Genomic DNA, 25,057 nt, shown 5'->3' with positions numbered 1-25,057 from the left:
CTGGCCTAGAGCTTGAAAATGTTTGGTTTGGCAGCCTAGAGGGGTCATGCACTGCCCAGACCCCCACCAATTGCTGCTGTCTGACCCCCAATGGCAACAGTCATTTCTGGTACCTGCTAAGGCCTTTGAACCTGTAAGCCTTGTATCCATGTGAACTTTCCATGCATTTAGTGGACTTAGATTAGGAAACTAGGTCTTGGAGTGACAAATGACTTGCCAGAGAACTCCAGGACTAGTGATGGAGAAGCTGAAACTCAAACTCACTCCTATCTTACTACAAGTCCAGTGGTCTTTCCATTATACCCTGCCACTGTCTTTGTTGGGATCATAAACCCCTAAATGATAGCAACTCATTATAGGCAATATTCCAGTCAATACAGCAGACACAAGATAAAACAGAGGCTAAGTTAGGGCCCCGTGCTCTGCAAAAGGCTTGAGAGCTGAGAGGTGTGGTGGTTAAAAGCCCATAGTCTGGATTCAGCTCGCTGGATGGCCTCTAGTCCTGGATCCATCACTGGTCAGCTATGTGACCATGAATAAGTTACTTCCCCCTCTTCAGTTTCCTCCTCTGTAAAATGGACATTATAGTAGTCCCTATCTGGAGAAGTTGTGTTTAGGAAAGGGAGATGATGTGTACAACTTTGGTAACATAGCAGCTGGCACAAGGAACATGTTCAGTCATTGGTAGTTGCGGCTGTTTCCATTTTGGTGAGTTTTGACTCAGACTGGAGGGAAGAGAAATGAGTAGGTCATTATAATGGCATCAAAGAAAATGTATTTGGTGCCTTGACATGCATTTCTCTAGGTGCTCGAGAGAAAAGATGCTGGGGAGACAGATAGGACTGGATACCCTGCGTCTTTCTGCCTCCTCAGTGCTTTTGCTTCCGATAAGTAATCCGCTGAAATTTGGGGGTCTCTGGGCTTTTGATGGCATTCAGAGACCCAGCCTAACTGGGAAGCCCCCACGTTCCATCCTCCCATCTCTAGCACCCCACATTCCAGCCCAACCAGGCTAGCCATCATCATTGACAAACACATCTAGTACTTTCTAATCTCCTAATCTTGCCTCACCTATTCCCTCAGCCCAGATTACTCTTCCCTTTTTCCTCCATCTAGCTCAGTCGTCTTCCTCTCTCAAAGCTTAGCACATGGCAAAAGGCCAAGGAGTCTTCGCCTATAAATCTGAAGAACGATGTGAGGCTTTGCCTGTACATCGCAGCTCAGGGAAACGAATGATCACTCAGAAGGATCCTTGCCAGCCCTGTACCAGGCGCCTTATCTGCTTATGACATCTGTTCTTTCCTATCACTCCAAGTGGGTAATTTTCAGGAGCCACCATTTGCAAAGTGGACACCTGGTCTTGGACAGGTTAATAACTTGTCTGAGATCACACAACTGGTGATGGATCCAGATTTAAACCCAAATCTGTCCAAAACCCATTCTCTTCATTCTTCATAGCAGCTCTAGTTGAGTCTTTACTATACTATCTCCCCTCCTAGACAGGGCCAGGACAATTCATATTTGTTCCTGCACCAAACATGATTCCTGGCAACCAAGGGGAGCTCAGTAATGTTACTTAATGAATAAAAGATCTGTTTTGTAGTTTTTTTTTTTAATAATAAATTTTTTAAAATTTATTTATTTGTTTATTCCCCCCCCCTCCAGTTGTCTGCTCTCTGTGTCCATTCACTGTGTATTCTTCTGTAACTGCTTCTATCATTATCAGTGGCACCAGGAATCTGTGTTTCTTTTTGTTGCATCATCTTGTTGTGCCAGCTCTCCGTGTGTGCTGCGCCATCCCTGGGCAGGCTGCACTTTCTTTTGCACTGGGCGGTTCTCCTTACGGGGAGCACTCCTTGTGCGTGGGGCTCCCCTATGCCAGGGACACCCCTGCGTGGCATGGCACTCCTTGCACGTATCAGCACTGCGCATGGGCCAGCTCCACATGGGTCAAGGAGGCCCGGGGTTTGAACCTTGGACCTCCCATGTGGTAGGCGGATGCCCTATCCATTGGGCCAAGTCTGCTTCCCCGTTTTGTAGTCTTAAGACAAAAAAAACACCAGTCCCAAATTGAGATGCTCTTTCTTGCAAAAGACATTATGGGCCAATAAGGAAGTATTTGAAGATATATGGGATAATTACCTTAAATATCGTAGAAAATTGGGGGCATTAACTCTAGCCCTTCCCCCTCTACATGTCCCTTTCATTCCTCTCAGAAAGGATAAGCCAGAGCCATGTTAGCAGTTTGTACGTGTATCTCTTTTATGTAGCTGTTGCTTGCCTCAACGTTACTAGTAGGAGTCATTTGCAAAATAACTGTACTACTAATCCTTACTCCCTCCCCCCAATTAATGATACCCCATGCAAGTGTCTCAGATGAAAGGCACATTATTAATATTCAAAGTAAAAACCCTCGTAACCATTTTAACATATACAACTAACAATGAACTAAATTTGCTTTGTGGGAGACAGAGAGTGAGCATCCCAAATTAGTTTATGTAAAAGCTGAAATTCTTCCCCAAAAGGTCTCAGTACCATCCTCGAAGAATATCCTGATCATCAGAAATGCCGTCAAGATTCCCGCCAACATTATCCCCTTTGTTGTCTGAAATGTCGAATCAAGCACATCTGGCAAATGTCCTAGAGCTCAAAAATCTTTCAAATGGCGTATAATTCCCAATGGTTAAAGAGATAACGCCACCGCTTAATCGTGCCGTTCTTCAAAATAGCACCAACTTTCCTTCAATCAGAAACAATGGCTTTGGCTTCTTAAAAATATCACATACCAGTGATTATTTCCAGAGAGGGCCCCTTCGTAGTTTGAACCTGTGGGTTCCAGACAGAATTTGAAATCAAGATCACAAGTCTAATTTAAATGTTTACTCAGTTAAATGGACAATGGGAAGGAGGGGTGTGAATTGGCATCCAAAGAGTGCCCTCACTTGTGTGATTCAGGGTCTTTGGGAGGTAGAGGCTGGCTTCAGCAGAATGAGGACCAGGATGATGGTGGTGGTGGTGGTGGTGGTGCTGATGGTGAGGGCTCACATTTATTGAGCCATGCACCAGATACTGTCCTAAGGGGGAGTGAAGTGCTCATGTGATCCCTGTTTGACAAATGAGGGAACTGAGGCTCAGCAAGGTTAAAGAACGTCCCCAAATTGTCCCAGGCAATAAATGGCAGGAGCTGGTTCATACTCAGTCTTGTCTGGCTCCTGAGCTTTTCTTCTTTGCACTTTGCCTGGCCAGGTCCAAGATCATCTGTCAAAGAGGCATAGACCAGAGCTCCCAGACACTGGTGTTCATCCGCTCTACCCAGTTTTAGAAAAGGGTTAATCATGGGATGCAGATTTGGCTCAATGGATAGAGCATCTGCCTACCACATGGGAGGTCCAGGGTTCAAACCCAGGGCCTCCTGACCCATGTGATGTGCTGATCCACACACAGTGCTGATGTGCACAAGGAGTGCTGTGCCATGCAGAGGTGTCCCCCGCATAGGGGAGCCCCACGTGCAAGGAGTATGCCCCACATGGAGAGCTGCCCCATGTGGAAAAAAAAAGCACAGCCTGCCCAGTAGTGGTGCCACACACACACAGAGCTGACACAGCAAGATGATGCAACAAAAAGAGACACAGATTCCCCGTGCTGCTGACAAGAATGCAAGCAGACACAGAACACATAGCGAATGGACACAGACAGCAGACAATGGGAGGGAGTTGGGGGGCAGGGAGGGAGAGAAATAAATAAAAAAATAAGACTTGGAAAAAAGGAAGGGTTAATCTAAACTGTCTAGTGAACATCTAGACTAGAGCAACTTTAGAACAGTTTGGTCTTCTAGAGTTTCTCTGGCAATGTTTCAATAATTGAAAACTGGAAATATCTCAAATGGCCAACATCAGGGGACTGGTTAACATACAGTATATTCGTACAATGGAGTATAACGCAGCAATTAAAGATAGCAATAAAGAAATGAATCCATTGATATACAAAGTATCCATGCACTATTTTAGGTGAAAAGGCAGGATAATAATAAATACTAGTATTTACTGAATGCTTACTATATTCTAGGCATTGGTCTAAACATTTCACATATATTATTTCATCTATTCCTTACTGTAACCGTGTGAAATGGTTACCTTTAGTATTCCCACTTGCCAGGTGATGAAACTGAGGCTCAGCAAGGTGAAATACCTTGCCCAAAGTCATACAGATAAATAAATGGCAAAGCTGGAGTTTGTACCCAGGTCTAGCAGGCTCCAAAGCTAGAGGGGACATTTGAGTTGGTTCTGAATGAGAAATAGGAATTTATTAGTGAAAGAAAGGTGTTCCCAGAAGCTGAGAGATACAAAAGGTACACACCCAATGGGTACAAGATTACAGCAGTGATTCTTTTTCCCAAGATGTTTTCTGCCCACTTTACTACTCAAAAATTGGCCAGTGAACAAGTCTTTCAATACACTGACAAACCGAGACTCCTTTCATTTTGAAGTCACTACCTGAGAATCCTGAGACCCAGAAAGGGCAAAGCACATGCCTGAGCCCACACAGTCCGACGGGTTGAACCCGTGTTTCCCTGACTGCCATCCTGGGCCACTTCCACAAACCCAGCCTGCCTTTCCCCCGTGCTTCCCTGTAGTTCCTGCAAAATGGCCGAGCGAATCTCCTGCACAGCTTCCCTCCCACCATCATCTCTCCAGCGAGACAAAAAGCAATTTACCCAAATGTTGTAATCACCTGGAAGCTGGCATGCAGGGGCATCCCTGCCTTATCTGTGGTATTGTTAGCAGCACCATAATGAAAGCTTTGTGCAGGGATAATATCACACTTGTAACTGCCAAATAAAATGCCTGCACAACTCGCACACCCCTGCCTGCCAGACTTGGGCATTTGTTTAAGGTGGGAAGGGAAGTTATGAGTGTTGAATGCCTCCTCTGTGCCAGGAATTTAGCACATCCTAGTTCTTGGAGGAATATTTCATTATCCCTATTTGGCAGATGGGGAAACTAAGGCTCCAAGAATAAGTAATTTGCTGAAGGTCACACAACTAATGTAAGGAGGAACCAGGATTTGAATCCAGGTCTCTCTGACACCATAGACCATGCTCTCAACCAAAGAGATGTACACTATGACCTTTTCTGAGTCATCAACCTCTCTGAGAATCTGGGCTTAGCTTTGGTCCTTCTACCCTAGAAAAATACGCATGAGCTTGCCAACAGAAGTTTGCCTACAGGGGGCAGAATTGGCCCCCGGAGATGTCCATAGGCCCCGACAAGATCTTTGCTCTAGGAATAACAGCTTGTGCTTGGCTGCTGCCTCTCCTTGACCTGCAAGAATCACCCATTGTCATCTTCTCTCCCCACCCCAATGCTAAAGGCCCTGGAAATTCCCCTCCCAGCCGTTGTGCCCGTTGGATTCTGGTAACAGTACTGCCCTCCTGCCCCACCCCCATAGCAGCCTTCTGGAGTCATCCAAAGGACACAGCTTCCCCTTCTGTGGGTGGAGTCAACCCCAGCCAGTCACTGCAATGGAGGGTTTTATCTCCTCCAGTGGAACTGAGGAACCTCATTCCTCTTCCTCAGCCATCTCTGGCCAGGCCAGCCTCTGGAACTCAGGGTAGCTGGCTAAAACCCCTGCTTGACCTCAAGTCCAGAGGGCTTTAGAATCAGTCAATTCTGGGATCATATCCCAGCTCTGCCATTTATCAGCTGTGTGACTTTGAGCTAGTTTCATAACCTCTCCGGACTTCAGTCTCATCTGAAAAATGGGGGGTAATAATACATCTGTCAAAGGATTGTGGTAAGCATTGAGATGATTCGGGGGGACACAGAGCACAGTGTCTGGTTGGGGAGGCGTGGTTAATGCCTATTTTTTATCACAATTGTTATTTTAGACCCAGGAGAAAAGTTGAGAAGCAGAAGCCTCTGTGTCCCAAAGGGAGGCGTCAGTGTCACCTTGACAGCCTGCCTTCTGGCCTCTTCCCACCTGCTTTGGATGCCAATTTCAAGACTGGATTGGAGGCCTGCAGTTCCCTGATATCTCTGCCAATCCCCTGATGTCCTGAATCTGTGCTCGCCATCATCTTTCTCATTTCTTAGAGCCTCATATGCTCTAAGACCCCCCTCACCCCCGAACCCAGGCCTTTGCTGAGCCCCTGCAGAGACTCCTCAAGGTCTTACTCAGGTACCAGACTCAGCACCTGTCCTTGCCTTAATTCAGCCCTCACTCTGCTCCCTGGACACCAGAGCTCCCAGCTGCCAGCCCGAATAGTCCCTTCTCCACACACAGCTGGAGAGAAGGGGCAGAAGGGAGCAGAGGTTCAGAGCAAAGCTACAGGAGTGACCTTGGCCTTGGCACTTTGCTTCTCTGAGCCACCTCAGTACAGTGGCTAGGCATCGTGAACATGGTTAGTGGGTGCAAAGTCAATTATAAACGTTTGAAAGATGAAAGCAGGGAGTGGGGAACCAAGAAGAATAATGATATAAACGGTGCGGGTGATTTTGCTGTCCCTCTCCACTCAGCACACACTCCTCTGAAGTGACGTGGCAAGAGGTGATCAGTTGGTCTCCATCCCCGTGTTCCTCCGTCGTGTGCACATCTTGCCACAGAGAGGAAGATTCTGTTACTTCAGGATGGGTAGTGGCTCATCACCACAAACAGGCCGTGCATCAGACATCAACGGCAGGTATACTCTGTGCCAACAGTGCTGGGAAAACTGGCCATGTGGCACTTGAGATGCCCTTCCTAAGAGATTTCCAAGGGTCACTGTGACTATGGGCATTTTCCCCCTTTTCCACAGCCTGGACTACCTAAAATTCCCACCTAAGATGACAGCAACTATGCATGCTATGGAGGAGTTTATGGGAACTTCATGAGATCATGCACGCAAAGTAAAGGGCATGGTGCCTGGCATGCTCCTAGCACAAAGGAGTCGTGTGGCTTGCCCCAACTTGCCCCGCCCCAGCCTTCCACCTTACCTTGGAGGCTCCACCCTAGTCATTTCAAACATATTCAAACAAAATTCCTACAATCCCACATTAAATATAAATTTTTTTGCTGTTATAACTTTGAAAGGGTTTTTATAATTTTGCTTGACAAATCATTTGGCTACAATTCTTTAATAACTGTGATTTCTTGAGAGTGGTGTGCATATTGGAGTAGTCTTGTAAAATGTGGGAATCTAGCCTACAAATTGATTTCAAGTGTAGTAAAATTGTTTTCATTTCTAAATTTAATAGTTAATTAAAAATCTGAATGTGTTCATTGTAACATTTATTCATTTCAGCTTTGCAGTTTCCCTTTTTTATCTTTTACAGTGGATCATTTTGTTTCTGAGTCTCATATTTCAATGGGCCTAAAAAGGCAGGTGTACACAGGGCCGTACGCCCAGTGGGTGAAGCAGCCCAGCCTAACTCACCCCCCAGCCTCCCCAGCCAAGCCCAGAAGATTCTCCTTTACAGGGAAAAGCAAGAGCAGCTGCAAGGCCCTCCCCTTTTGCCCCTCCTGCCCCTTGGCAGGCTCTGCCTGGGCAGTGACCCCTCAGTCAATATTGGCGCTGCCGTGGCCTTGGCCTCTGGCCACCACTACTGCCAACCAAGTTCAAAGCCTCTTTCTTGTCAGGAGTTATGAGAGGGGCGCCTGGGTGTTGCCACCCTCACTGCGGCCTCTGGCTCTTCTCATCAGCTCTGGCTCCTGCAGCCCAGCGCTTGTACGGAGGGTGTAGGAGGGCAGGAAGCCTGGGTGGCCACAGGCATCTCCCATCCCAGCCTGGAGCCACAGTTCACACAGGAGCTATCTAAGGATGGGCCTTGACCCAGTGGCCCCAGGAAAAGAGGGCAGCCCCTTTTGACAGAAGCCTCCTTCCACCAGAGCCGGGCTCAGCCCCTGTGCTCACTGCCAGCCTGGCATTAGGTGAGCACTGGGCTGTCCCTCCCGGCTGGCAGCGCCCCCCCTCTGCCTGTGATCACACACGCATGCCCCCCTTGAACACAGCCGCACTCGCAGTCCCCCCAGGCACACAATGAATGACTCATACACACTGAGCATTCGCAGGTCACACTCTCCGAACCCACTCTCTTATCCGCACGGTTATTGCCACTCACACACTCACATGCACACTGTTCATGCTTGCACACCCATTCGCACTGACTTCAGTTCCCACAGATCATCACCCAGGTGGACAGGAACATACACGTTTGTGCCTGTGCACACGCAGCCTCACTCAGCAAGACTTTGGTACCCAAGAACACCGAATCCTTCCCCTCTGCCCTGGCACAATGAAGTGGGAAAGATGGTTTCACCCCTCTAAGCCTGGTTTCCTTATCTTAAAATGGAGACAATCACATTTCACTCACAGAGGTGAGAAACTGACAGATGTGATGCTCCTCCCACAGAGCCACGCAGCTCCCAGGGGCTCTCTGCCGAGGCTAGATGCCCTGTTTCATCTCAATCTCCTCCCTTTCCCAGCCCCATGCCCACCTCACTCCCTGCTTTGTGGGAGCTGCATAGCTGCAGTGAGAGCAGCTGTGCTCAGCCCAGAGGTATGCCAAGGGGTGGCAGAGCCCAGCTTGAGGGTGCCCAGTGACCGAATCCTCCCATTTGCACTCTCTGGCTTGCCTGCCCCAGCCTGCCTGCCTCGCTTTGAATGAAGCATTAGCTGAGCTATGGGTCTTGATCCTTACAAGACTGATCCTGTGCAAAGACCTCCTCCCACTTAGCCTCCCCTCCACTCTGGCAGGGAACCAGAAGTCCCAGGGGTGCTCTGAGTGAGTCCCTTAAGGTGGCTCCATTGCAGGCATCCAGCCTGAGAATTAAAGACCAGTTGAGAGGATGATTGTTGCTCCCGCTAAGTGCCTACTGAGTGTCCCTCATCCTGGCCAACCCTTACTCTGCCCCCTCTGCAGGAATGAGTTGGCAACAGGGCACAGCATTGGACCCAGGCCTGCTGGGTGGCAAAACTCCATCCAGTCTATATTGTGCTGCCCCAAAGTCCCACCTTGCAAGGATGACCTCTGGCTTTTCTTTTGTTTTTCTTGTGTTTTGCCGTTAGTATTTGAATACTTCCCATGCTCCAAGCACTGTGCTAAACACTTTACAGGTTTGATCCTCACAACAAACCTTCAAAGTAAGCACCTTTGTAAGAAGGAAATAAGAATCAAAGAGGTATGAGACCACCTGCCCAAGGTCTGAGAGCTAGTGGTGGCAGAGCCCCAAGCCCATGCTTTTAACTATTGTGCCACCCCACCTCCCTGCCAACCATCTGGGAAATGAAATTTCTTTGCCACTCTTCTGAGAATTTCAGGATCCCTCTTTCCCAGATTGCACTATTGACACCCTCAGTGACCTGGGCACAGCGTGGAGGGCTGGGCACGCCTGTGGCCTGTGTTGGCCTGCCCTTCCCACCCTCACCATGAGGCAGGCCCCAGGCCAGCCAGGGCTTTGAGCTTCCCGAGCGTGGTTAGTCCCAGGTCACTAACCAGTCAACCCAGCCTATCCGTGCTGTAGGGAAGCCCCATCTCTGGCCTTGAGACAAAAAGACAACAGCAACCAATGGCCTTGGACCTGCACTTGGCATGTCTACTTTGCCCTCTAAGGAGCTCCATTTACCAAGGGCGGGGAAGAAATTATTCCCTGTTTGTCCAAATCCCACAGAGTAAAAGTACTACTTTTATGTTGCCAAATTTACATTTCTTTCTTCATTCATTCACCAAATATTTATTAAAAACTTTGAAGTGCTGGATCTGTGCTGAGCTCTGAAGACCAGAAGTGAATAGGACATGGTTGCCCCAGGCTGATGGGGGTGACTGTGACTAACTCCATGACACAGGAAACTCAGGGGCTGTGGAGTGTGGCCAGGGGCGCTGACCTCGGTCTGGTTCATGGGCGGCTGACATGGAGGGGGACCATGGGGATGGGGAAGGCCGGGAAGGCTGCTGGACCAGACCTCACATTCGTAAGGGCCTCAAGTTTGACCACGCGAGACACGACTGAAGACCATGTTCACCAGAGAGCTCTAAATTCACACCCCCTTTCTGGACCATGTTTCCTTTAGAGTACAGTGAATTTATGCTTTTTTGAAAGAAATCCTGGAGTAATACATTAGGTTTTTTGTGGTAAAAGCACTAATTCGTCCAGGGTAAATGTTTAAAATATACTGCAATTTTTATAATCCCATTGAGGGCTTTTTTTCACTTTTTATTATACACTAATTCACAGACTTGGGAAGTGCCCTGGGCCTCTCTCATGCTTTGAAAGAAAGAGCACTTGAGCCCCGGTCAAGTCCTGGCCCTGGCCCTGAAAGGAAGGGTATTCCCCTCAGAGGCACAGGGGCGCTGGTGAGCATTCACATGTGGGCTACTATGGCACATCAGGGTGGCTGCATTTTACAGTGTGAAGTGAGCCAAGGAGGGAGACATGCCTGGGATGTGGGTAGGTCTTGGAGGGCCTTGGAGCCCAGGCTAAGGGGTGGAGAGTCTTTTCAGGGCAAGCTTTTCACCCCAGAAGTCCATGGTCAGGTGTGGGGTTTCTCTTGCCAAGGTCCCTTTCCTTCCCTACAAGGAGCCCAGCTTTCCTAGTGATTGGTAAGAGTCATTGAAGAGGGGTGTCCAGGAAGCAGTAAAGGCATTTCCCAAGTTTCAAAACCAGAACAAAGAAATCTTTCTGCCCCAGACAAACCTAAAACTAATGTGCCTGATTAGGACTTTAGGCAGAGCTCGAAGCTGGGTCTCAGTCCCCTCTGTCCCTCAGCACTGGACAATGGGCTGGACACAGGATTGGGCTGGTGGAGTCATTCATTCACTCCACAGATACTGAATGAGCACCCACTATGTGCCCGAGATTCTTCTTGGTGCACAAGCAGATGAGGCTTCTGGTCTCACTGGACCTTATAGACGAGTCTGGATGGAGGAGACATTATTTAAGGCAATAGGTAAATAAACAAGAAAATTGCAGACAGTGGTATATGCCATGAAGAAAATAAAATGAAGATGAGATAGAGTGACTGGGAGTGGAGGTAGTTAGAATGGGGGTCACCGAAGAGGTGACATTTGAGTTGAGACCTGAATGCCAAGAAGTGGGTGCTCAGGGAATGTTTGTTTACAGTGATTGTGGCAAGTCAGATCGCAACAGGCCTATCCAGACTTCATGTGACAAAGCATTTATTGGGCACACGCTGTCTTCCAGGTCCAGCAGGTAGCAAAGCACATGTGGTCCCTGTATCAATGGCGCTTACAGTCTAGTGGATAGAAAGACATTAAAAAATAAAATATGCAAATAAGTATAGATTCATAAATTGTGATAAATGCTAAGGTGCCGTAAGAGAGAAAAAGGAATGAATGGCTTTGAGTGGTTGAGGGGTGTAAAGGAAGCCTCAGTTCCTCTTGGAAAACTTGATAACCTTGACTTTCAGGGAGCATACTGGCTTTTCACGCGTTTTGTTTTTTTTTACTTTTTATTTTGAAATAATTTCAAACTTACAGAACAGTTGCAAAAATAATACAGAACCCATACAGAGAACTCCAACATACTGCCCACCCAGATACCCAGATCCATCAACTTTTAACATTTTGCCATATTTGCTATGTCATTCTATCCATCTATTATCTATCTATCATCTATCTATCTATCTACCTGGCTATCTACCTATTTTCTAAGTATTTGAGAGTAGTTGTAGACATCATGAACACTAATACTTTCATGTACATTTCCTGAGAACAAATACATTCACTTTTGTAACCACCTTAAGTACAGTTATCAAGCTCAAGCAATTTAACATTGTTATAAAGCTTACAGTCTACATTCTAGTTTTTCATGCCCCAAAAATGTCCTGTCCATGCATTTTTAAAATAAAATTCTAATTTTAGAACAGTTTTAGATTTATAGAATTATTGCAGATAGTACAGAGAATTCCCATATACCCCATATCCAGTTTCACCTGTTATTAATATCTTATATTAGTATGGTATATTTGTCACAATTAATGACAGTATTGATACATTATCATTAACCAAAGTCCATACTTTATTTAGATTTCCTCAGTCTTAATGTCCTTTTTCTGTTCCAGGACCCCACATTACATTTAGCTGCCATGTCCCTTTAGACTCCTATGGTCTGTGGCAGTTTCTCACACTCCTTTTCCATGACAGTTTTGAGGTGCACTGTCAGGTATTTTGTAGAATCTCCGTCAATTAGGATCTGTCAGGTATTTTTGTCTTGATTAGACTGGGGTTATGGGTTTTAGAAGGAAGACCACAGAAGTGTCTTTCTCATCACATGCTATCAAGGTTATACACCATTAACCTGACTTAGCACTGTGAATGTTGACCTTGATCACCTGGCTGAGCTGCTATCTGTTGGACTTCTCTGCTGTAAAGTCATTCTTGTTACTTCTCTCTCTCTTCCCTTACTGTACTTTTTGGAAGGAAGTCACTATGTACAATCCACACTTAAGAAGTGGGAAGTCATGTTCCAACTTCTTCAAAGCAGAGTATCTATATAAATTATTTGGAATTCTTCTGCATGGGAGATTTGGCTGTTCTCCAGTTTTCATCCATTTTTATGCTGGGTCTTTTTATATGGTAGAAGTTCAAGAATGTTGTCAGTCTTTCTAGGAACCTAGAAATATTTTATTTCAATTAATAAAATCATGAAATTACCAAGGTACTAAATCGGAGGGTTGGAAAAATGTCAATAATTTAAGCAGAAAGGCCCACTGCTCAGAGGTGACCATGGTTCATGTTTCAGTGCATCATCCTACATTTTTCTTCTGTTCACAATTTTTATACAAATTATACTGTCTAGGCAATTTTGTTTCCTGCCTTTCTACAGTTTGGTTTTTTTTTTTCTTTTCTTATTACCATATCAAAAATATTTCCCCTATGTTGCTATACAGACTTTATAGCCTTTATTTTCATCCCTTCCTGTAGTTCAGTGCTCCCCATAACCTAGCACCATGCCTGGCACATAGTCGGAATTTAGAAATCATCTGTTAAGTGAATGAAGATACAACAAATTAATCATCCACTTGCTTTTTGAAATGTAGATTACTTTTAGTTTTCTTGATTCTAAATAGTTCTAAGGTAAACAAGGCTTTCCCCCTTATCTAGGATTATTACCTTAGGATAGCACCCCAGAAGTGGAATTACTGGGCCAAAGGAGGCCAAAAACTTTTCAAGATAAATACACCAAACCAGAAACCTTCCTCCCCTTCCTCTCTGCACCACCAGTAATTGTGCAAAGGGTGATAATTTACAATTGATGAAAGAGTTTGTGGGGTGTTTTTTTCCTATCTTTGTCCCCCCTCTTCTCCTCCCCTCCTGCCAAAAAGGGGGAAAATTATCCCAGAAGGTGAAGATGTTCTCAGACAATCATATTAACATATTCCAACAATCGCAATTTGCAAAATAGTAATCACAACTCCCGGGATCTGCGAGGCATTAATCAAAGCTGCAGGTTTAATTCCATTTTAAATATTGATGAAATGTGCTTCGGCAGGCCTCACCCTGGCGTGGCAGGGCCAGGGGAGCTGCAGGGATGCGCAGGGGAGGTGGAGGGAGGGTCGGTGAGCAGCTGCCGAGAGGGGAGGCATCTGTGATTCAAATTGGTGGCTGTGCAGCCAGGTAGAGAGTGAAAGGGGTAGTGAAGAGGGCTGTTAAGTCCATTGCTGTCAATTTGTAACAATCAGGGAGGGGCCTGAAGACTGGTTCAGCACAATAAACCCAGTTTGTCTGGTTTCAGGGGTTACCACTGAAGAGGTTGCAGCTGCACTGATTCGAATAGCCTGGAGACTTCAGAACTGTAATTATCAACCAGGCTGCTCACAGTGTGGCAAAAGTGGGCTTCACCAGCACTTAACTCCTTGTGTGCTGACACATCACCACTGCTCTTCCCTCTGGCCGGCCTCCCCACCCCAGGATTTTACAGTCACACAGGGTTTCTCAGGCAGCCTCCCCTGGGGAAACTGAGAGCCCCTGGCTTGTTAGGGCTATCCCCAAAGGCCAGCATGTGCCAGGCAGCGAGGCTTTTTCTTTAGGTCACATACTAAGAAATAGTGGGGTGTAGGCCTGGTTTTGTGGGGCAGCCATGTCTCCTGGCATAGGGTGGGAAAAGTCAGGCTGTGAAGCCTGGTGGGCCTTGGTTTGAATTCTACTGGCCATAGACATGGGACAAAGCTCATCCCCTCTATAAAATGGGATAATCTCCCTCTCACACTGATCCTACAAGATATGGTGTTTGTAAAGCATGGAGCACACAGTAGGCCATCAGTGAGAATCTGTGTCCTTCATCCTGGCTCTGGTGCCAGCCACACTCAGCCTTTCACAGAAGAGGAAGGAGTCCCAGAGCAGAGGGATCTGATTCAGAAGGCAGGCTTTCTGCTGGCCCTCTGCACTTCCAGCTCTCAACATGTTCCCTTGTTCTCCAGCTCCTGCCATTTGTCACCCACGGTGGACAGGTAACACCTCTTAGCAGAAGGCCCTGGGTAAGCCACAGGGTAAGGAGAGGAGGCAAGAGCTTCAGTGCTGTAGCCCTGGGATATACCTACTTGAGGGCAGGCTAGTTCTCTTTGTGTCCCCAAGGCATGGCACAGAGGGACAGAGGAAGGAGGGAGGGAAAGCAGGCGGACAGTGCAGTGCAGTGAAGAGCACTGGTAAATGAAGTGTGTATATGACTTGGTGATTCTCCTCCTGGAATAAAACCCCAGAGGACTTCTCCACGCATCCATGCAGGAATGTTCACAAGAATGTTTGTCCCAGCCTTGCTCCTGGTGGCAGATAGTTAGAGGCAGCCTAGGTGCCACTGGGAGGATGGATAGTAAATTGTGACGGGAGCCTCCCACGGAATCGCAGGAAGCAGCAAGAAGCCAAGAACTAGATGTATGTGCAGGGACAGAAAGAGATCTTAAAAACCGTATCAAGTGAAAAAAAGTAAAGACAATGATTCACAGCACCATGCCATTCATATAAATTAAAAACACATTCGCACACAAAGTAACAGTACATATTTTACAGAACTACAAGCATTCTTGAGGATATACATCCCACCATTACAGTGAGTCCCTGTAGTGGTGGGGGAGAGGCTGGATGAAGTTTGGGGGATAAAGGGAAAAAATTTGAAAATCAACCCACAGAGGAGCTTTGTACAAAGTGATGATGGTGTTTGCTATGGACTGTAGAATGTCAGTGTGATTCACTGTGCATTCGACTCTGACTTTGAGGTGTAAAACACAGGACAGACTTTATAGTCAGACAATCCCAGGTTCAAATTGTGAGCTCTCCCGCATACTAACCCTGTGGCCGTGGACAAGTGACTCAACCTTCCTGGGCCCAATTTCATCTGTAAAATCGTGGGACTTATTGCTGCCTGTCAGGTGGTCATGAGGAATAACCTGAGTTAATTTACTGAAGTGTTCTTTGAAGGGTCAAGAATGGAGAGCCCAGGAAGGAAAAAAATCTCAAGGCTATGTCTCCTAGCATTGTCCAACAAGGCTTGGACCCGACTGTACAGGGCATACCATTTATGGTATGTCAGGCTGGGCAAGTGCCTGAGATTGGGGCTGCTCTTCGCCAGCCTGGCAGGGACAGTCTAGCTCAGGTGGCCAGTCAACCTCATGCTTGCCTCCATTAGCAGCAGGTACAAATGGCAAACCCTTCTGCATTCAATTCCTCAAGACCAGGCACTTACTGGCAACCAAGGGATTTGGTTTTAGTAAAATGTAAGGCTTTAGGGACTGGCCACCAAGGTCAGCACCAGGCTGGAATGCATCCCACTTCCAAGACCAGGCAGGGAAGGCCCAGCAAGCCCCAAGCATGACCTGCTCTTCTCATGTACTTGCAGATGATGATGAACACGAGTGGATCATCCGGACCTGTCGCAAGGGCTGGGACGAGATCGTGGGTCACAGGCCCAAACTGTGAGTTCTGCAGCTGCCTCCGCCAAGATTTCCATCTGCACCAGGACAGCAGGCATCAGCTCTCCTAGGCGGCAGGCTATAGTCCTAGAGCCTGCCTTTCAATTAGAAAATAAAGGCTTTCTGTGGTCAGTAGCCCCTTAGAAGCATTTCTCAGAGTGGGGATCCTCATTTCACTAGCATCGTAATCACCCAGGGAGAGTTGTTAACAGAGATTTCCAGTCCCATCCGAGATATGCTCATCAATCGCTGGGGATGGGACCTAGCAATTTGCATCCCCAAGTATTTCTATACACATGAAAGTTTGAGAACTATTACCTAATAATAATCAATATAATTTAATGAGCAACTAACATGTGTAGGCAGTGTGTGTGCCACTCCTTACAACAAGCTTGCAAAGGACAGCTTAGCATCACCTTTTTACAGATGGGAAATCTGAGGTTCAGAGAGATTAAGTGACTTGCCCAGGATGACATAGCATATGAAATCAAGTCACTCTGAGGACAAAGCTCAGCTGTTTTTTACTACACCAGGTTGCCTGCCTTACCAGTTTGGGTCTCATAGGGCAGTAGGGCCTGATGACTGTGCCTGGACTCACCACTGGTACCCTCCAAGTAGTGGTAGGTGAGTCCTCAGGACTGCCTCTCCCTATTGGGAGCTCTCCCATTTGAGCTTCATACTCTAAACACAGAATCAGTGTGATGTCATAGAGAGAACACCACTATGGCTTCATACATGGCTTGGGTCAAATCCCACTTGACTACAGGAATCATGTAACCTTGGGCAAGTCACATTACTTCTCTAATCCTAAATTTCCTCATCTGTAAAGTGGGTATGCTAATGCTTAACACAAAAAGGTAGCTGTGGATTGACAATGCCAGTAAAGAAGCTGGCACTTAACAGGTACTTAATGTATGTTTGCTTTGAGGAACAATTTGTTAGCTATGTGTACAGAGTAATCATTCCTCAAAATCACTCCCAGAGATCATATTTGCCAGTTGAAAACCACGAGAGGAAGCTGTTACATGATCTAGGGCCCTATTTGGGCCAAAAGCATACGGGATCTATGCATAATTTTCCAGGTAGGGTCTCAGGACTGGGATGCATTCTAGACACGGTGATGACCTTGGTGGCCAGTCTCTGGCTCTGTGCTTAGAAGGAACAGACCTTTCACTAAATCCAAATCCCTCAATTGCCAGTAAGTACCTGGTTTTAGAGAAACTGCATCCTTTAGCCCCCCATGCTTTGTCCCCTGGCTCACCAGAGCTGCCCATGGAAGCAGGAGAGTGGGACAGGCTTGGGAGGACTTCCTGGGTTGCGGTCTGCAGGAGCAGGAAACTGGACTTCGAACTAGGGACCCAGAAGGTGTCATGCCAGGCAGAGCCTGGTGTCAGAGGAAGGTCTGAGCCCCCTCTAAGCTGCCATAGAGGAGTCCTGGGAATCACCTCTCCCCTCCAGATCACCTCAGTAGAAAGATAGGATTGGGCTCCATCAGTGGTTTCCAAACTATATTTGGAAACAGAAGGTACATTCATGTAGAGAAACACACACAAAAAAACAGAACTAATATATTTCCAAGGATATGCATATATCTAAATCAACATTTGAAAAATGATTTGGAAGAGTGAATGGGAGTGGGGAAAGAAATGGGACCAGGATGGGAGATGAAAAGAAACACTTTTTCTTTACAAAGAGAGGAACCCTGCAGAGTCAATGGCCATGGTGCACTATGAACTGAGGTTCACACAGGGCAACAGGGGAGCTAGGGGAGCCTCCTCTACCTAAGTGGGTAGTCCCACTCTTATCCACTTCAGACGCTGAGCTTACTGGGAAGCTTTGGCTTGAACTAATGATTCTGCTGCTAAAACAAAAACTGACACTCACTAGATATTCTCTCTCTTACTCCCTACATTGAGGGGTGACTTTAGAACCTGACAAGGCCAGAGTGAGACCCAGCCTTGTACAGAAGCAGATGGAGCCCTTTTTCCCATCCCATATTCCCTTCACTTTACCACATCAAATTCTTCTCCATCTTCCAAACAGGGTCCTCTGTGCCTTCCTCCCTTCCGCTACCCCACCCCCAACACCGTCCACCATTGCACTCATGTCTATGAACTTCCCATCTGATTGGGTCCAGCTCAGATGCCCCTTCTGTCCCCATGGCCAGTTGTAAGATGTCTGCTTACAGCATTTACCATACTGGGAGCTTCTGTAAGGTAGGGCCCTCTGGGACCCTTCTGAGTCAGCAGTGCCAGCACAGGGCCCAGTAGAGAGCTTGTGTTCAGGGAGCTTAATGGAGGACAACCACCAGTTTCATTTCCTACTAAGTTCAGACAGCAGATAGGAGTAACTGTGGACTTCAAGAAGAAATCCACCATTGGATTAGTAAATAATAATTGGGTTAGTAAAAAATGTTCAATTTACTAACTGGAAAATGATACCAACTTTCCAGGAAGAGAGATTGCATTATCCAACAGCCCAGATGCTCTGGGAGCCAGGGGCCTGAGCCCTTAACCAGAGAGGAGGAAAGAAATGGAATCCCATAATGTTCTGGATTTAAGTGCCAGCACTTCTACTTGCATTAACTTTATTTATTACACAAATAAGACATATACAAAGCACAACATGAAAGGTATGTAACAAAACAGACATTGGTTTTACAAAAAAGTGCTTACAATTTTTTTTTCCATGTGTGTTTCCCCTTTTGTATTTAAATAAATAGTCTCGATGGCCTGTACATTGCCAGGCTGTTGTTCTAACAGGGTCATGGAGACATGTTTGAACTGCAACATGCTATGGCCATATGATCCACGCAAGGAATACACCCTGGGAGGAGGCTCAAGGCAGAGTGGGTACTCAGTGACCTGGGCAGGACCCAGCCATTGATCACACGGCTGCAATGAGGCTTTGATCATCAGGAACAAAAAGTCAAAGGAAAGATTAGCGCCCCCTAGGCCAAATGGTTCAGTCCAGTCTCCCTGTTACTATCAGTGCCCAACACGGACCAAACACCTGTTACTCACTGGGTGAGTTCTGAACTGAACTATAGTGACCACATTCTGATTGGTGCCTTCTCTTTGCCCCAGGTCAGTTGTAACTGTCTTCAGAAGGGAGAGGAAACAGGCTCCTTCTTGGGCCGTAACCCTGCTTAGCCCTCTTCAGTTCCCAGAGCAAGAATGGCATATAAGTTTCATTTTAAGTGACAACTTCAAGCATTTGAAACCTTATTCAGACTCAGTGAAATAGAGTGCAGTGATTAGCAATGTCTGCTGTGGTTAAGAACAGGGACAGCAGCTGCATATGTACCATGAACTTGCTTTCCCTGTCCTAGAGTCTCCTTCCAAAAGCATCATATCATGTTAACCACAGCAGGAAGGAGGACTTGGGTTAAAACATGCTTAATAGCAGCCTCTAGTGGGAAATGCATCAGCATTTCTAGAATTCTAGAATTAAGGGAAAAGCCTGGAACAAGTGGACGTCCCCTGAAAACCTAAATCATAGTCATATATAGCCCGAGCCCTTTTGTTCATGGTAGAAGAGATGCAGCAGGATGGAGTGGATGACAGCACAGCTGTGTCTGGCCTCCATTCTCAGGAGTGGGTGGGGCTGGCCCTGGGAAGGGCTGGTGGGAAGCTTAGAGCCACCAACTGGAACGCTGGGTTTGGCACTCCCACCTAGGTAGGGGGCATCTTCTCTATAGTCAGAGCCGGGCCTATAATTAACATGCCAACTGCCATGTCACTGGGTTTTGTTCCCCAAATATGCAGCAGAACGACTGAGCCTCCCATCACTGGTTTATCCTAGAGAAGACTCAGCCCAGGCATCCCCACAAGATCAATGAGTGGCAAACAATGGTCCCCAACTCTGACCTGCCCAAACATTCAAAAGTGTCATCACAAAGATCAAACCCATCTCTGCTATGTCCCCAGCATACATGCTGGATGACTGCATGGGGCAGGGCCACATAAACACATCAAGTTTCCTCTTTCCTCCCCTTGAAATGGCTATGCCTCTCCCAGCTCCATGTGCCATGTCCCTCTCCTTGATCTCCAATCAGATGGGGTTCTATAGCCTTCCAACCCCCACCTAGCCTCCTAGCCTCCTACCCCTTGGTCTGGGCAGGCCTCCATCTCTGCCCAACTGGGCCCCTCAGGGTTGGTCAGTGCCATTTCTCTCTGAATTAACTTGACATAGCCAGACAGATGGAAATGATAAAATTAGAACACATCTTTCCTTTGGGGACATCCATAAACACTGTAGAGTTTTCCAGACAAAAACAACTGAGTGGATAACATTGGGGGTTGTCAGCTATTCAGAATTCAGAGATGGTTCCAAGGAAGTAGTAAATAAAGGCCAATATGGAGGGAAAGAAAACTTGTAAATTAGAAGGCTGTTGGCTTCACACAGTTCATTTTTGCCTTTCACTATTGTAATCGGCATTAGTTGAAGATGATTCCTGTTTAAATGGAAAAAATAAGCTGTTTTCACCCTGATTCCAAATTTCAGGGAGCTCTGCCTTCCGAAGGGAAGACTCTGCGGTGCTCCTGAAGAGTTCTGGTTCTCAGCAGGAGAGGGAAAGGCCAGGCTGGGGGAGCCGAGCTGGTGATGGGCAGGATGGCAGACGGGGATGGATGCAGAGGCGGGTGAATCCCTGGCCGTGGCTCGGACACTGGATTTCAGCGGCTGAGGGGCAGCTGTGGGGTCCCCATGGACAGATGCGGAAGTGCTGGAAGCATCAGTACTGAAAAAGGATGACCTGCAGAAGGAGGGCCCAGGAGGTGGCTGAGCTGGGGGCCTGCCTTGGCCAACAGCCCCCCAGAGGTCCTTGAAGGCATGGAAAAGAAGGGTGGGCTCAGGGCCCCAATCTGGGTTCAAATCTTGGTTCTGTCCCTTACTTGGTATAGGACTTGGGGCAACTCACCCCACCTCTCTGAGCCCATTTCCTCATCTGTAAAGTGAGGATGACAAATCTCTCTCAGAAACTTGGGGAGGATTCAGTGAGATACAGTGATAGCAGGAAACAATTACTGGGAGTTTTACCCTGTGCCAAATGTCTTCCATACATTATTTCACTGAAGCCTCAAGCCTGTGAGGGAGCTCCACCATTATCTCCATTTTACAGCACTGAGGCTCAGAGAGATAGAAATTAGTGATCATGCAGCTGGGAAGTGGTGACCCAGGACTGGAACCCAGGCCTGGCTCCAGAGCAAGTTCATTTTGCTATACCACACTGCCTTGGTCTCTCAAAGGCCACCATGACAATAGTTGTTGAATGCTTACTACACAGCAGGCAACAGGCCAAGCACAAAAGTGCACTTCACCTTCACAAAGTCGAGAGGCAGGTGGCTCCGAAGCACAGTGGGTGATCAAGAACCCTTTGCTCCTTTTCCTCTCCCTCTCCTTCCTGGAGCTCATGGCTGATGTCTCACTGTGGCTGACACAGCCAGTTCCCTAAAGGTCAGGTCAAGGGTTACTGGCTGGCTAGTCACTGGGATGTGCCTTTTCACAGTAAACTGTCAGGAGGGGTTTCACAGGATCCAGGGACATCCAGTGGGCATGGCTAGGTAGCTGTTCTCTTTTCTGGTCAGGAATGTCACTTGCCCAGAATTAGTCACCATGAGCAGATGAAGGAAAGCAATTTTGATTTCAATAATCACTGCTATGTAAATGCAATGCCTTCCCCCCAGCGTGGGACATGACACCCGGGGATGAGCCTCCCTGGCAACGAGGGACCACTATCAACTACCAACTGATGATGCAACTGGAAAATGACCTTATATGGAAGGTTCAATGCGGATCAGCAGAATATCCATGTCTACATAAAATACCATGACTTTAAAATGCTGTTTGACCTAAAGTAAGGGGGAAATGGAAAGGAGAAATGAGTTTATATGGCTACGAGTTTCTAAAAAAGAGTCTGGAGGCTGGCAGAAGGTTTGCCCTCATGCACAACTGAGCAGAGTCAGAGAGACAGATAAAGCAGATACAACCCCCAGATATTGGTTCCTTTGAGGGCTAAAGAGACCCATGGGAGTTATGGTCATGGCCGATGGGGTTAACTACCAGGGCAGATGGCCCCTCTTTGGAAATGGTGTTTGTGTGTGATGAATCTGGACTCAGATGGGATCTCCCTTCATGGGACTTTCATGCTGGTGTGCTGGAGGTGCAGTTAATGTTGGGGTTTAAGATATATTTAGGGGATTTGAATCTCTGGACTGACAATGTGATGGCCAGATCCTGAGCCTCAACAGACTCCAGCACCTACAATCTGATTTGTTGGACTTGCCACACTCAGCTAAGATGGAGGTGAAGAAGGACAACCACCACACCATGGAGCCTAGAGTGATTACAACTGAGAATGGGAGAATTGCATCCAGCATCCAGGTGGAATCTGAGCCTCCTCTTGACATAAAGGTGCAATGGACACAACCAATCCAGTGTCCACATAGAAGAGGTGGCATTGGATTGGGAAAAGTGGACATAATGGACAAAGGGTGTGGGGGGAGGCAGGAAGAGATGAGAGGTGGAGGCGTCTTGGGGACATGGAGCTGCCCTGGATGGTGCTTCAGAGGTAATCACCGGACATTGTGAATCCTCACAGGGCCTACATGATGGAATGGAGGAGAGTATGGGCCATGATGTGAACCAATGTATATGAGGTGCAGAGGTGCCCAAAGATGTGCTTGCCAGGTCCAGTGGATGTGTCATGATGATGGGAACGAGTGTTGTTGGGGGGGGGGGGAGAGGGGGGGTGGGGGGGTGGGGTTGAATGGGACCTCACATATATATTTTTAATGTAATATTATTACAAATTCAATAAAAAATAAAAAAATTAAAAAAAAAAAAAAAAATAATCACTGCTAGGCTCTTTGCACATATTTTTGCATTTTCTCTCCAAAAAAACACACCTTAGAATAATGCTAGATGGTGGGCACTATCATTACCCTTTTTTCAGATGAAGAAACTGAGGTTCAGAGATGCTAAATGTGTTCCCAGGTCTCACAGATAGAAGGCAGCAGAGCTGGGATTCAGAGTCTACCTGACTCCAGACCTCATGCCTTACTCCCCTTCGGCCCCTGGGACACCTAACTTGGGTTCTTGATAGAAGCTCTCACAAAAGGAACAGCCCTGGTAAGACCCTTCCCCTCTGTGGGTCTCAGTCTTTCCAACTGATCCGCGATTTCTAAGAAACTTCCAAGCTCAGAAGTTATGGCATCAGGGGATATAACCAAAAAGAAATGTTATATTCTAGAAACTCACAGGCATGCATGGTCAGTGGTGATGTGGAGGCAGAGGGTGCAACCTGAGAATGCTTAGAGAGTACTGTTCTCCTGACAAGGCCAGCACTGTTCTTCATGAGTGAATTGTAGGGCCTGCCCCAGGGGAGAACTGAGTTTCCTCATAGCTAGGCTGCCTCAGGCTTAGAGGAACTTGGGAGAAAGCCCATGCCATCCTGTGCTGACCACACACAGCCTCACACCCCATGGTCCACCAAGGCCCCATGAGTTTGGCAATATGTAGATAGAAAAGGTCCCCATGAGCTAGAGGGAAGGCCTGGCACTGTGAGGGTAGAAAGTCATGAAGGAGAAAGATACTTTTCTGCAGTGCTTCTAGATACAAAATTGGAGCCCAGTGAGAAAGAACTCTGACTCAACAGCCAAATGTAGTGGCCAGAATCCCTCTACAGCCAAAGCAGCCAAATCCCAGACTGCACTCATCCTTCAGGCTGAACCAGACATACCACAAGCTGAGCTGAGCAACCAGGAGTCAAGGGCTTCTCTCCAAGGGCTGAGTCTAGCCCTATATAGTTCCAAGACTCCCCACCGCCCTCCACATCATGCCCAATCCTCTCAGCTGGATCATCCGGGACTTTCATTAAGTGGCCCCTGGTGACTCCTCCCACCTTCCCATACTTTGGCCACACTAAATACTCTGCAGGCCCCTCACACCCAAGCTCCTGCATGCCTCTGTACTGTTCTCTCAAGGTAAAACACCCTTCTTCTCATCGCCTGCTTCTCCCCTCAGCACTCATCACTTCCTCTCTGGGTCCTTGCAAGCCATGTTTGTTCCCCACCCCTGCTCTTGGAGCCTCCTGCTCTAAGCCATGAGCTCCTCAAGGGCAGGAACCATGTCAGCCCACCTTGCAGCCCCAGTGCCAAGGTCTAACAGGACGAATGCTCTCCTGACTAGAAAGCAGCTCCTAATCAGGGAGACCTGGGATCCAGGCCAGCTCTGCCCATACTAAGTGACCCAGGGACACAGTTCCTGTTCTGTCTGAATCTCAGTTTCTGCAGGTATGAAATGGAGTTAGGCATAATCATACCCACCCTCCTCTCAGGGAGGCTGTGAATGATGAAGTTAGACAGAGCACTGTGTAAACTGTCAAGTGCTGCACAAATAGAAGCGATTATTGAACTGCGTGGGCTTCAGAGTGCCTGGACAATTTTGGGTCACCTCTCTGAGCCTCAGTTTCCCCATCTTTACCATGAGAACAGCCTTCCCATGCCCTAGTGGTTGGGAGGTATCAAGCAAGCAATGCGGGTAAAGTGCCCCCGCAAGCCAAGGAGGAGCTCAACAAGCAGCAGCTCTAATTGTCTGATAACCTCAGAGGGGAACTTCCTGGGGCACGCTCACCCCTCCCCCAGATTCCACAGGATTTTGTGTTGAACACTACTGTTTATTTATAAATACATCTGTCCAGCTAGACTAGCTACAGCACTGCATTATATGCCATTCCCCACAGTGTCCAGCACAGAAACTGCACACAGTAGGTGCTCACCATGCAGCTCCCTGGGACCTATCCCAGACCTCCCCAGTCCGACTGTCTAGGGGTGAAGCTTGGGAATCTGTATCTTTACAAGTTGTCTGGTACTTCTGAGATACTCAAGACTGGCCTGTGTGGACCTGGAGGACCCTGAGGGCCCTCTTTCCCGGGACCCCCATACCTGTTGACTCACTGGCCTCTCTGCCACCTACCATATCCTCCAACCCAGCCTCTCTGAGGATTCTACCATGATGTTGCTGAAACACGCCTTCCAGAGCCCCACTGCCCTGGGATAATGTTCCTCCATGTGGCAGCCCTGAGACCCCCTCCCCTACCCCTCCTCCCAAATCTGCGGGCCAGCAACAGTGAATTGCTCAGGGTTCTAGAGTCGTGAT

General features: G+C 47.4%; 2 protein-coding genes across 3 annotated transcripts in view; one reads left to right on the top strand and one right to left on the bottom strand.

Annotated features, from left to right (window-relative positions):
• The window catches only part of MORN5 (MORN repeat containing 5), a 36,695-nt gene extending 18,038 nt beyond the window's left edge, over positions 1-18,657 (top strand). Inside the window, exon 5 of one of the 2 annotated variants that reach the window (XM_012523450.4) lies at positions 15,826-18,657. In XM_012523450.4, coding sequence (XP_012378904.2) covers positions 15,826-15,905 — 80 coding nt within the window. In that variant the 3' untranslated portion in view covers positions 15,906-18,657. Of the gene's footprint in view, positions 1-5,887; positions 7,270-15,825 lie in introns of those variants that run through there. The other variant, XM_023587518.2, reaches the window with a different exon arrangement.
• Positions 18,454-25,057, bottom strand: part of LHX6 (LIM homeobox 6) — a 25,810-nt gene continuing 19,206 nt past the window's right edge. The window contains exon 10 of the mRNA XM_058302432.1: positions 18,454-20,654. Within this exon, the coding sequence (XP_058158415.1) occupies positions 20,634-20,654 (21 nt within the window). The 3' untranslated portion in view covers positions 18,454-20,633. The remainder of the gene's footprint in view (positions 20,655-25,057) is intronic.

The sequence above is a fragment of the Dasypus novemcinctus genome, chromosome 8, assembly GCF_030445035.2.
Source record: "Dasypus novemcinctus isolate mDasNov1 chromosome 8, mDasNov1.1.hap2, whole genome shotgun sequence".
In the NCBI taxonomy this organism is placed as follows: Eukaryota; Metazoa; Chordata; class Mammalia; order Cingulata; family Dasypodidae; genus Dasypus; species Dasypus novemcinctus.
The sequence above is the reverse complement of the archived record's forward strand: the minus strand, read 5'-3'. Positions and strand labels throughout refer to the sequence as shown.